The sequence below is a fragment of the Sinohyriopsis cumingii genome, chromosome 13 (assembly GCF_028554795.1).
Source record: "Sinohyriopsis cumingii isolate HCF-2022 chromosome 13, ASM2855479v2, whole genome shotgun sequence".
NCBI classification, from domain to species: domain Eukaryota; kingdom Metazoa; phylum Mollusca; class Bivalvia; order Unionida; family Unionidae; genus Sinohyriopsis; species Sinohyriopsis cumingii.
The window spans coordinates 67,208,751-67,222,752 of NC_142973.1; the positions used below are offsets into that span (position 1 = coordinate 67,208,751).

The window sequence follows — 14,002 nt, forward strand, 5'->3', positions numbered from 1 at the left end:
ATATTTACAGGTGACCTTCACTGCATTACTATAATGGTAATGATGATTTCATGTACTGATCATGGTCATCAGGAATTAGGAAGCAAAATACTGGGTATTATCACTGATCAAATTGAAAATGGATGATCTGGACTATGATATTCAGTTCTATCCATACCTCACACAACATACTCAGACTGGAACTATTTACATATATTTGCTGACATCTTCAGTTCTATCCATACCTCACACAACACACTCAGACTGGAACTATTTACATGTTTTCACTGACATATACACCTTGATACTCTTTGATGCATCAAATCAACCTTTTGTAAATAAATCTCAAGATGTTTTGGATTCCATTCATGCTGTATAGTTCAATGTAAATATAAAACTTCATTTGTGTTTTATTACAAGTTGTGGAAATAATTTGTTGGATATTGCAATTGAATACATCTCTGCCTGATTGCCTTAGTGTATCCAATTACACCTCATCAAACTTCTTCTTTCCAATGACTCTGAATATAACATGTATACAGTTTTGCATATATAACCTGCATTGCTAGGTAAAGATTTAATAAGCTGATAGAGCATCATATCATTTTGTAACATGTATCTTGAATTGTCATATGTCCTCTTTTTCCTGGACATGTCCTCACTTTTAGTCCTTAAATCTCTATACAGGTAAACCCACTCTCTAGAGTGTCCTCTGTTTTGAAAATTCAAATATGGTAATACTACATTTACCATATGGCAACCATACATTTAACATATGGCAACACTACATTTACCATATGGCAACCGTACATTTAACATATGGCAACCATAATTTACCATATGGTAACACTAAATTTACTATATGGTAACCCTACATTTACCAGCTGGTAAACCTACATTTAACATATTGTAACCCTACATTTACCATATGGTAACCCTACATTTAACATACCTAATTGCACATGAAAAAGACCCATCGGGATATATCATAAATTTAGATATGCCATTACACATTTCTTATAATTGTAAGCACACACCATGGAATCAGATCTGCTATCAGACAATGCTTATAATTTTAAGCACACATCATTGAATCTGATCTGCTCTCACACAATGTTTATAGTATTAAGCATACACCATGGAATTAGATCTCCTCCTATCACACAATGCTTTTAATTTTAAGCACACACAATGGAATTAGATCTGCTATCACACAATGTTTATAATTTTAAGCACACACCATGGAATTAGATTTGCTATCACACAATGCTTATAATTTTAAGCACACATCATGGAATCAGATCTGCTATCAGACAATGCTTATAAATTTAAGCACACACCATGGAATCACCGCTCCAGTGGCCTAGTGGTTAGAGTGTCTGCCTTGGATACAGGATGTTGTGGGTTCAATCCCCAGCTGAGTCATACCAAAGACTTAAAAAAAAGTGGTATTAACAGCTACCTCACATTATGAGGTTAGTGTTAGGACTAGTCGGCCTAGTGTCAGGATAACGTGACTGGGTGGGACATCATGCTACATGTCTGCTGCATGATGACCCAGTGCTAGGCATCACTGTAAATTTCCACACTGCAGACAACATAGTGATATGACTGAAATATTGTTAAAGCTACATTAAAAATCCAAATCACACACACACACAAGCACACACACACACACCATGGAATCAGATCTGCTATCACACAATACTTATAATTTTAAGCTCATACCACAGAATCAAATCTGCAATCACACAATGCTTATTATTTTAAGCACACACCATGGAATTAGATCTGCTAACACACAATGCTTATAATTTTATGCACACACAATGGAATCAGATCTTCTATCAGACAATGCTTATAAATTTAAGCACACACCATGGAATTAGATCTACTATCACACAATGCTTTTAATTTTAAGCACACACCATGGAATCAGATCTACTATCACACAATGCTTTTAATTTTAAGCACACACCATGGAATTAGATCTACTATCACACAATGCTTTTAATTTTAAGCACACACCATGGAATTATATCTGCTGTTGCACAATGCTTATAATTGTAAGCACACCCCATGGAATTGGATCTGCTATCACACAATGCTTATAATTGTAAGCACACCCCATGGAATTGGATCTGCTATCACACAATGCTTATAATTGTAAGCACACCCCATGGAATTGGATCTGCTATCACACAATGCTTATAATTGTAAGCACACCCCATGGAATTGGATCTGCTATCACACAATGCTTATAATTGTAAGCACACCCCATGGAATTGGATCTGCTATCACACAATACTTATAATTTTAAGCACACACCATGGAATTAGATCTGCTATCACACAATTCTTATAAGTTAAGCACACACCATGGAATTAGATCTGCTATCACACAATGCTTTTAATTTTAAGCACACACCATGGAATTAGATCTGCTATCACACAATGCTTTTAATTTTAAGCACACACCATGGAATTAGATCTGCTATCACACAGTGCTTTTAATTTTAAGCACACACCATGGAAATAGATCTGCTATCACACAATGCTTTTAATTTTAAGCACACGCTATGGAATTAGACCTGTTATCACACAATACTTATAATTTTAAGCACACACCTTGGAATTAGAACTGATGTTACACAATACTTCACACAATATTTATAATTTTAAGCACACACCATGGAATTAGATCTGCTATCACACAATTCTTATAATTTTAAGCACACACCATAGAATCAGATCTGCTATTCCACAACGCTTATAATTTCAAGTGAACAGCAAAGACTCTGATCTAGGGGTACAACATAGAATGGCTGATCTCAGTCTAGACTGTACACATTGGGTGTGCACATCATAGAATGGCTGATCTCAGTCTAGGCTGAACACATTGGGTGTGCACATCATAGAATGGCTGATCTCAGTCTAGGCTTTTAACACTGGGCATGCACTACCTACTCATAAGTAAACATGGTTCACAGCTATCAAAGACAGCAAGACATCCTTTCAAATACAAAGAAATTAATTTGGCAACCTGTTACCACCACTCCCAAATGGGTCAGCTGAATAATTAATCAACACTTTTTGTATATTCAGTTTGGTTTCAGTTTGGTCTTTGCAACTTGCCATCAGTTTACGAAAGAGACAAAGGTCTTCCATTACAAGGACACTTTCTCAACACATTACTTACATTACCTTTCACTCAGTTCCCTTCCAAATTAGCCAAATTCTTTTTCAAAACAAAACATTCATTCATTTTTGTTTACATAAAAGCTTGATTTTTTTAAACAAAAAGGCCATATACACAAGTTGACTGGTCTTCCATTCTATCAATAAGTCTTATTTTCCAAAGAATTTAATATAATGTTGTGTTGAGATATGTATATTGTGTATATATACTGGCATAGTGTTACTTCAATACCTGAGTGCCTTCAGCTAGCTCTTCATTAAAGGTGTCATCAAACTCAACCATCTTGAGTTTCATGCCTCTTCTCTTGGTCATCAAATACAAAGCCCAGTCCTCCTACAATAAACAAAAGGAACATCACAGTGATGTTTAACTGATATACAGAGGATTCTTCCTTACATGGATACATAGTTGATATATTTTGGAATCTTCCTTACCTGGATACATAATTGATATACAGTGGATTCTTCCTTACCTGGATAGTTAATTGATATACAGTAGTCCCCCTCTTGAACGGCCCCCCCCGACCAGCGGCCACCCGCTCCTTACGGCCAGAATCCGTTGGCACCGACGAGTTTGTGTTCAAAAGTACCCCTCGCGAAAGGCCACCCGGCTAACGCGACCAGCGGCCAGCATATTAGTGCAAAATCATAAAATTTACCCCTCACAAGCGGCCGCATTTTATTTGAATATGTATCCAGAACCAGTATTGTATTCATAACGTGTGTTAAGTAATCCGATTTCTGTTTCCCGATGTCAGGTTTTCGTTACTGAAAGAAGTGTTGAGTAAAGTACATTTATCACTAAGGTTAATATTATATCATTTACGCCTCACGAGAAGCCAAATTTATTCCATAAAAACCGAGAAAGACTCAAATTTTAATCCATACAAAAGGGTACGTACATGTAATCCAATTAGCCTTACTACTGTGTTATCATAAGATGTCCGGTTTAGTCACTCTGATAATTGTTAAGAAAACAATTATCGAACAGTAGAAACAGCTGAGAAGTGGCAGTATCGATGTGCAATACCCAAGTCAGCAGGAAAATGGTTTAATGGCCTTTATGGCTTCCCTTAGTAAGATGTTGAGCTTGTTCACTTTGGTAATCAGTGGATATTACCCCTGACAATAATTGTCAAAATTACGAATCCTAGCGGCCGCGAGGTCAAATCTTCGTGATGTTAATGGTACATATCGAAGCCGTTTTGGTTTCTCTCACCTAGTTTCAAGAAATGTATAAAAACAATAGGGTACCAGACTGCGACTAACGAATCACGTGACAAGATCACTTCCTTTAAAAATACACGGCAATTTGTTCAGATGCATACAAAATTGTTTTATTAGTATTGTAGTTGGCAACATGAATAACTTACTGCAAAAGATCAACATGTCATCGAGGAAAATAAAAATTCTCAGTTTAGAGGAGAACGTGAAAGTAATTAAACTGACGGGAGGTGGGGGGGGGGGATCGTCGAGGATCCTTGCAGAAAACTAACGTCGGGAAGACTCAGATAAACAATATCGTGAAAGATAATGAAACAATTCTGCAGAAGTGGAAAGGTGAAATGGACGGAGAAAGGAAGATTGTTTGAGCCAGGAGACGTTTGTATCCTGATTTGAAACACAAGAAAAAGCAAAAATTTTGTCAGTTGAACTGGGATATGACGACTTTACCGCAAGTAACGGATGGTTGCACAGATTTCAAGTGCGACACAATATCAAGTATTCTGTCATTAGCGGCGAATCAGCTGATGTTAATAATGAAGTTGTCGAAGATTGGAACAAAAGACTAAACGATATATGCAGGGGATATGACAGCAAGGATATTTTTAATGTGATGAGACTGGTTTGTTTTTTAGACTGTTACCAACAAAGTGACGTGATGTGAACTGTAACATAATTATAAAGACAGTTTTATAACTGTATCAATGGTTATTCATAGCATTCTTTTGCAAATGATGACAAAGTTTGTTTTACATTTATTTCACATCATGCATGTAATTTTTTAATTAAAATATTAAATATTTAAAATTAAATGTACTTGTGACTTTTTTCATATGTATTTACTATTCGCATTTGTCATCCCCCTCTAGAAAGGCCACCCGCATTATAAGGCCACTTTCCTGCTGCATTAGGGGTGGCCTTATAAGAGGGGGACTACTGTACAGTGGATTCTTCCTTACCTGGATAGTTAATTGATATACAGTGGATTCTTCCTTACTTGGATACATAAATGATATACAGTGGATTCTTCCTTACCTGGATACTTAATTGATATACAGTGGATTCTTCCTTACCTGGATACTTAATTGATACAAAGTGGATTCTTCCTTACCTGGATACATAATTGATATACAGTGGATTCTTCCTTACCTGAATACTTAATTGATACAAAGTGGATTCTTCCTTACCTGGATACATAATTGATATACAGTGGATTCTTCCTTACCTGGATACTTAATTGATACACAGTGGATTCTTCCTTACCTGGATACTTAATTGATACAAAGTGGATTCTTCCTAACCTGGATACATAATTGATATATAGTGGATTCTTCCTTACCTGATATTTAATTGATACAAAGTGGATTCTTCCTTACTTGGATACATAATTGATATACAGTGGATTCTTCCTTACCTGGATACATAATTGATATACAGTGGATTCTTCCTTACCTGGATGCCTTGTTGTTGTTGTTCTGGGGTTTAACGCCATTTTTCAACACACGATAGGCTATGCATGGTGGCCAGTATAAATGTTGGAGGAAGAACCTGGGAAAACACTGGGAAGAACCACCTACCCACAAGAAGCTACTGGCAAGCTTTTCCACATACCCACATTGGCCGAATCCTAGACTCGAACCCATGCAGACAGAGGTGAGATGGCAGTGATCCGTAACGGAGAGTGCTTTAGACCACTCGGCCACTCAGGGCCCCTTAGACTGTCTTGCAATAATGTTTTCTATTATTCATAGTCATGTTTTGTATCTTTAAAAAGATCTAGTTCTGCATTTTGTTGTCTGATCATTAGTTCTATCAAACAAACTGTAAGTTTGTTGCAACATGTCTTACAAAATAAAAGGTAAGGATAATAAAATTATTTGAAAGGTTTATAATATAATTGATAATGGTAAAAATATAAAATCCTACAAATACAGGATTAAAATCTGCAGTCTTTTAAAAACTCAAAGATTTTTTTCTGATGGTTATTATCATAAAGCTTTTTGATTGAGTTCACATAAAGAAAACTTTTCTCACAGCATGGAACCGACCATATATACAGAAGGCATGCAGTGTTACTCATGTCCATCTGTCTCACGGCATTGAACTGACCATATATACATAACGCATGCAGTGTTACCCATGTCCATCTGTCATATCACACACCATAGAGATAGGCTGCCATCACCTTCATTATAAATTTAATTTTCACTCTGTAACTTTTGAATGACCTTTTGGATTAAACTTCAATTTAGTATGATACTTTATATTTGATTTTTTACCATTTTCCTGCTAAGTATTACACACAGTTTTGGCAATTGGTTATCATTTTGTGCTTTAAATGCATCCCACTGGCAGAGACATCTGTGTTAAATGGACAAATTTCTAGTTCCTACTGAATTCTATTGCTGATGCATCTAACAACAATCAGTGTAGCCACACCTACTCATTAGCCACAGCATCTGACAGCAATCAGTGTAGCCACACCTACTCATTAGCACAGCATCTGAAAGCAATCAGTGTAGCCAAGCCAACTCATTAGCACAGCATCTGAAATCAATCAGTGTAGCCAGGCCTACTCATTAGCACAGCATCTGACAGCAATCAGTGTAGCTAGGCCTACTCATTAGCAAAGCATCTGAAATCAATCAGTGTAGCCAGGCCTACTCATTAGCACAGCATCTGAAAGCAATCAGTGTAGCCAGGGCTACTCATTAGCACAGCATCTGAAAGCAATCAGTGTAGCCAGACCTACTCATTAGCACAGCATCTGAAAGCAATCAGTGTAGCCAGGCCTACTCATTAGCACAGCATCTGAAAGCAATCAGTGTAGCCAGGGCTACTCATTAGCACATCATCTGACAGCAATCAGTGTAGCCAGACCTACTCATTAGCACAGCATCTGAAAGCAATCAGTGTAGCCAAGCCAACTCATTAGGACATCATCTGAAATCAATCAGTGTAGCCAGACCTACTCATTAGCACAGCATCTGAAAGCAATCAGTGTAGCTAGGCCTACTCATTAGCACAGCATCTGAAAGCAATCACTGTAGTCAGGCCTACTCATTAGCACATCATCTGACAGCAATCAGTGTAGCCAGACCTACTCATTAGCACAGCATCTGAAAGCAATCAGTGTAGCCAGGGCTACTCATTAGCACAGTATCTGACAGCAATCAGTGTAGTCAGGGCTACTCATTAGCACAGCATCTGAAAGCAATCACTGTAGTCAGGCCTACTCATTAGCACATCATCTGACAGCAATCAGTGTAGCCAGACCTACTCATTAGCACAGCATCTGAAAGCAATCAGTGTAGCCAGGGCTACTCATTAGCACAGTATCTGACAGCAATCAGTGTAGCCAGGCCTACTCATTAGCACAGTATCTGACAGCAATCAGTGTAGCCAGGCCTACTCATTAGCACAGTATCTGAAAGCAATCAGTGTAGCCAGGGCTACTCATTAGCACAGTATCTGACAGCAATCAGTGTAGCCAGGGCTACTCATTAGCACAGCATCTGAAATCAATCAGTGTAGCCAGGCCAAATCATTAGCATAGCATTTCCTCACCTTATGGCCAAAAGAATGACAACAATGAGAGTGAAAATGAGCCTGGAAGACAAGTTTTTTAAGGTTTTACTTGATTTCTTGGAGGTGAACTAAAATGTTTCAATATTGCAATATGTAAGTCACTAAAGTCTCCAAAACAATACAAATTATGATATGCATTGTTTCAATATTGAAATATGTGTCATGTTGAAGTCTCCAATTTGATACAAAATTATGTGTATCATTTTAATATTCAGACATGCTTTTGTGGTCTTCTATAAAAAAAAGCTGAAAAAAATTAAGGGGGATTTGGGTGTCCTCCCCCTACAGAGTCTCCAGGGGCAGTGCCCTTGATCCGGGCATTGAGGGGACCAAAGGCCCTTGGTCAAAAACGCATTTTACACTTAACAAAAAATTGTTTCTGGTGTAACTTATGATCATAAAATAAACCAAAATAATCATTTGAAAAACTAATAAACTTACCAAAAATGTTCAGCTTGACTTCAATAATTTCACAATATTTATAGTCACAGGAATTTGTTCTTCAATACTATTGATGCTGAAGTTATTTCATGTGCATGTCAGTGTTCACATCATAATTAAGTCTCAATAATTTCTAAACTTTTGCAGCAAATATATCATACTTCTCTCTTTTCATAAAAAATCTGTAAAATAAACACCCAAGTACATCAACTATATACAAAATAATCCAATGGACACAACCTGTTGATATGCCAGTCGAGCTCTTTTTGTGGCTTTGGTAAAGATTTCTTTAGCCTTCCTTTTTGTCACCACTGACTTGTTTTGCTCAATGTGAAATCATTCTTTTCCTTCTCAGTGAGAGCCTTTTTTCTTTCAAGCTGGTGCTTGTATTGGCAACATGCAGTGCACATATTCTGACAGAGGGCTACACCTGTTTTCTCATGCAAGAAATCTTTCTTCTTATAGTAATTAATTGCACTTTTTTCCAGATGCCTTTTGAGCTTCATTTTTTCTGTATGCAGCTTCTTTTGTAGGTGCTGTTCTAAACTCTTCCAACTGCAATTACCATAGAGCAGAGGTCACAAAATGCCAGTCCTCTAGCATTCAGTTTTCTTATAAACTGACCAACTAAATTTCCATCAACTTTTCATGCAAGCCATTCCCATTTCCATATGTTTTTTAAACCTTTATCTCAACTTTTTGTGTCATGCTCTCTCTCAGCAACTCAGGACACCATGTTTTGCAAGCATGCCTCTTTTTTACATTACCATAAGTTTCCATTACATGAAAATAAATTGGATGAATTTAAACCTTCGACCAATCAGAATACTCTTTATGAGAGTCATGTGCTAACTAATATATGGAATGAATAATTTACAAGGGTCATTGCAGAATGGGAGCAGAAAGACCATTTTTTAACAACCAGATTGGAAATGATATAAAAAACAGACTATATCAAGAAAAATCTGATTCAAGTCAGGAAAAAAGCAGGACTCTGCTTTAAAACAGAGAAAAATCATGTCTGAATATTCCAATATGGATCATTTTGAAGTCTCCAAATTGATACAAGCTGGGATGTGTATCATTTTAATATTGCAAGATGTATCTTGCTAAAGCCTCCAAATAAATACAAACTGTGATAGGAGCACTGTACCTCAGGCAAAGGTTCATCATTCAGAGACTCAGCTCCCTGGAATAGGATTTTCTCTCTGTCCTGAACATCACTGTTCCACTTAGACCAGGAATATGCCATGGCTGAAGCTGTCAGCGCCATCTGCTGGTATGTCCTTTCTTCAATTGTTGGATGCTGAGGGAAACAGTAAAACTTATAAAAGCCATGATAAACTAGTGACAAAAGAAGTAAACAAGTCAAATTCCTAGGTAAGTTATATATGCTGACATGGAATATTTTTTAGTTACAGTGACCTTGAAGTTTAAGCTAATAACTCCCAAATCGGCCAGCTCTTTCTTGAGATAAAGGATTACAATACACAGAGATGCTGCTCAGATTTTATCTACAAAAGGGGATCCCCCATCACCATAATAAGGGACAGTAGAACAAATAATGGGTAGGTGGGTAGTTATAGTTATTTATCTACCCAAGGCTTAAACATCCATCTATCTTTCTTCCTGTTCCCCTTTGTTGGGGTGAAATTGAAATAAAAATTATCAAAAGATGTTCCCTCTGTTCCTTATCTGTGTATGAATATCATTCGACAAACCCATTTCATGGTCTGCTGTTTGAAGGGATAAGGCTAGCTAAGACAGCTTGAACAGGTTGGGTAACTGTTCTTTATGGTTGTTATGTAAAATACTTCACAGTTCGATAGGTATTGTCTATGGGATATCGTCCAAAATTTCATTTCTTGAATCAGTACATTGCAGATTACTATGTCAGATTTCTTAATTGTTCCAAAATGATGTATTAGGATTTAAGTCCATCAGTGTCATACCCTCTTTGTTCGAAAAGAGGTATTTTGATGAATAAACATCTTTGCTTTTTAATTTCTTTTTAGATTCTTATTTATTTAGTCTATCTTAAACCTTGAATTGCTATATAGTTTTGTAGCACAAGATTCCTCAGTGCTGAATGGTTAGAGAAAAGAAATAAAAATTGCACTCTACTTTCAAACTGCCTGAATTTGAATTAGGCTTGATGTACTACATTTCTACATTTAATTTTGAAATACTACTGAACAGGAGGTTGATTGGCAATCCATCTATTTCAGTCCATCCAGCATGTACATTGAAGAAAACATAATATTTGAGCTCAAAATCACTCGCTGGTATTTCCAGTAATGTTTCCCAGCACCAAAAATCATCTGAACATTAACTTTTTTGGAAGCAGCCATTTGGGGGTTTCTAGGTTACCCATATTTTAAATTAGCATTTGTAAAACTTCCTTATGAATGCAAGGTCAAAACTATGACAGAATGCTTGTTCCAGGGTACAACGTACCAAAGTTAGGTTAACAACAATTCATATCAAGGTAAAGTACCCAGATGTGTAAACAGCTGACTACCTGAAAAATGGCATATGTTATGACAAGTGCTATGAGATCTCCACTGGTGGTATAACTTAAGTCATGACAAGTGCTATGATTTCTCCACTGGTGGTATAACTTATGTTATGACAAGTGCTATGAGATCTCCACTGGTGGTATAACTTATGTTATGACAAGTGCTATGAGATCTCCACTGGTGGTATAACTTAAGTCATGACAAGTGCTATGAGATCTCCACTGGTGGTATAACTTATGTCATGACCAGCACATTATAGGTCAACAGTTGAATAAAAAATGTATACTGTTCACAGTACATTTGCATACTCATGCACCCTGACAGCATCTCAGGATAAATGTACCATGTTTTCATTAAATCAGTTGAAGAAAACTTCAGTTCTGGACTTAAATGCAAAGGCCATATCTAATTTTAGAAATTCTGACCTTGACCTTGAAGATACAGAGCCCACAAATCAAAAGGGATCTTATTAAAGTACATTATTTGGTGTGAACTAAGAACACACTATATACAAGTCCTCCGTATAGAAAAATTTTGGCGTCATTTTATTTTTGCATTATTCATGACCAAGTCACAATTGCAAAACTTTAGCATTGAAGAAAAGGAATGAAATAATTGGTAATTTGCCACCTCATTCAAATTAAACATGTAATTATTTGTTAAATTAGCAGCTTGTGAAATGCACACTTTTTTCCCATATACAGTAATTTTGTTAAAATAGCCTTACAAGGGCCACATAATGACAGTCACACAAAAATAGCCTTACAAGGGCCACATAATGACAGTCACACAAAAATAGTCTAACAAGGGCCACATAATGACAATCACAAAAATAGCCTTACAAGGGACACATAATGACAATCACACAAAAATAGCCTTACAAGAGACACATAGTGACAGTCACACAAAAATAGCCTTACAAGAGACACATAATGACAGTCACACAAAAAAAGCCTTACAAGGGACACATAGTGACAGTCACACAAAAATAGCCTTACAAGAGACACTGAATGACAGTCACGCAGCAAGAATGTCCATCCACATGCAAACTATTTACCTTGTTTTGAATGCTGACATACTTAGATGAATCTACCATAGGGAAAACATTTATTCCAGCCAGACGACACATCTGAAATATTGAAGAAATATATCTAATTTTGTATGTCAAAGATTACTACAATAAAGTGTTTTCACAATTCTTAATATAACAAGAGGTCCATGTGGACATGAGAACACTCACCTGGCTGATCTCTACACTAGCTGAAAGTCAAATTCAAGTACAACTGGCCAAGAAATCTAGGTCAGTATGATGCTTTCTGACATTAAATGGTTTTTAAATTTTTTCGTAACAACAGCCATATTGGATGGCAGATCAGCATCATTAGTATGAACTTGTATGCCAGGATGTTTTCTGTGAAAGTTGGTCAACAGAAAAAGTAACTTAAAGATTTATCTAATTTTAGTAACAATAACTAAATTCTGTTCAGTGCTTTTTGAGAAGTCATTTAAAGGTTTTGACATACACCACTCCCTCAATAACTCATGCCCTGATAACTCGCAAACCCGCTTATAATGTGGGGTCAGGCATGGATCCCATTTTTAAACCAGAAAATACCCCAAAAATTGATCCCTATTTGTTGAACTTGAAGAAAATCGCGATCAAAATTGGTAATGGAAACTTTGATATATTGCGTGTTTTATCATCGAAAATACTAGATAGGACCTGGAATTTTAGTCAACATTATGAAATATCAAATTTAAAAATAGGTCATACAATTTTTTACATTTTCTTTCTAAACGACATTCCTAGTGCATCGCAATTAACAATAACTAAGGAAATTTCATTCATAAATGTGATAAAAGGCAGCCAAGCAAAATGAAATACTTCATAAAATAAACAGCTTGATTTCACAGATACAGACCTATGTGGGCAAGTGAGTTTCAAAGAATTCCTGAACTGGCACTTAGAGATATCCTCAAAGATGATAACAAGTTTCATTATTACTTCCAATGAAATCACAACATCAATATTGTACTAATTAAACAATACAAAAATTGAGTTCAACGTAGATGATTGTCTCACGAAATAAATGTTGCGTGTTTTTCAAAAAAAGTAATATTGTTTGGTGGTGTATCAACATTTAGTCTAGTTCTCTGCTCTGGGGACTCCCAATTTGGCAGGATACTATTAAACACTACTAGGGGAACCAGACTCATCAAGAAAACGAAAAGCAGTGACGTACTAGACAGATTTTTCAGGTCACATGATGGTTGTTGAAACCAGTTGGAAGGATCTTTCACATGCTGGACATTTTGAAAATAAATGCTATTTAAACAGAATAACAAACAAGATCATTGGTAAAAGCGTGTTATTAAAACTTACTATCGACGTGATTGTAAAATGAGGATTCAGTCATTAAACAGCCCAGTTTCCTAATGCTGTCACCCCCACCCCACCCCCGTTTTTCTCAATGTCAAAGCAAATTTTTAAAATTTCTGGAGGTCCTTCGATAACTCATGCCTTTGCTTATAGTATGGTCTATGTTTGTGGACCCCATTGTGCACGAGTTATCGAGGGAGAGGTGTTCTATGTAGCTGACTCTCACAAGTCTGCCGGTGTTATGCAGAGTTATATGAACAGTCTTGTAGATTTAAGACTATCTACCTATCAAGATGTCTTGCACCATACATTGTTTTATAACAACGACCAGCCTCCTTATGTTTAATTTCTGATACAAGTTCTTTTGGAATCAGTGGTTAAAATACTATTTACAAATTTCACACGTGTACTGTGAGTAACACACCATAATCCAGTCCTCTGTTTTGGCACTAGTTGGATGATGGTTGACTCGGGAGATTATTGAACAACCAGTCTCACTGACTGAAACCTTTCATAAAGCTATGTGGCCTTGAACTCAACTTAATGTGCAGAACACATACATAAGCAAATTTAAGCAACATAATGCACTAGTGAATATTGCTTTAGTGCAATTATGTCAATGTAAGTGAATCTAATCTGAAAATCTACATAGATCCTTTTCAGTGTCTCATCCT

The 14,002-nt window shown here is 36.5% G+C and overlaps 1 protein-coding gene across 1 annotated transcript in view; it reads right to left on the reverse strand.

The window, feature by feature from the left end:
• The window catches only part of LOC149785771 (dynein axonemal intermediate chain 7-like), a 101,674-nt gene that overhangs the window by 4,159 nt on the left and 83,513 nt on the right, over positions 1-14,002 (reverse strand). Inside the window, exons 16-18 of the mRNA XM_089979673.1 lie at positions 12,006-12,077; positions 9,583-9,735; positions 3,409-3,510 (exon numbers count right to left, since the gene is read on the reverse strand). Of these exons, the coding sequence (XP_089835799.1) occupies positions 3,409-3,510; positions 9,583-9,735; positions 12,006-12,077 (327 nt within the window). The remainder of the gene's footprint in view (positions 1-3,408; positions 3,511-9,582; positions 9,736-12,005; positions 12,078-14,002) is intronic.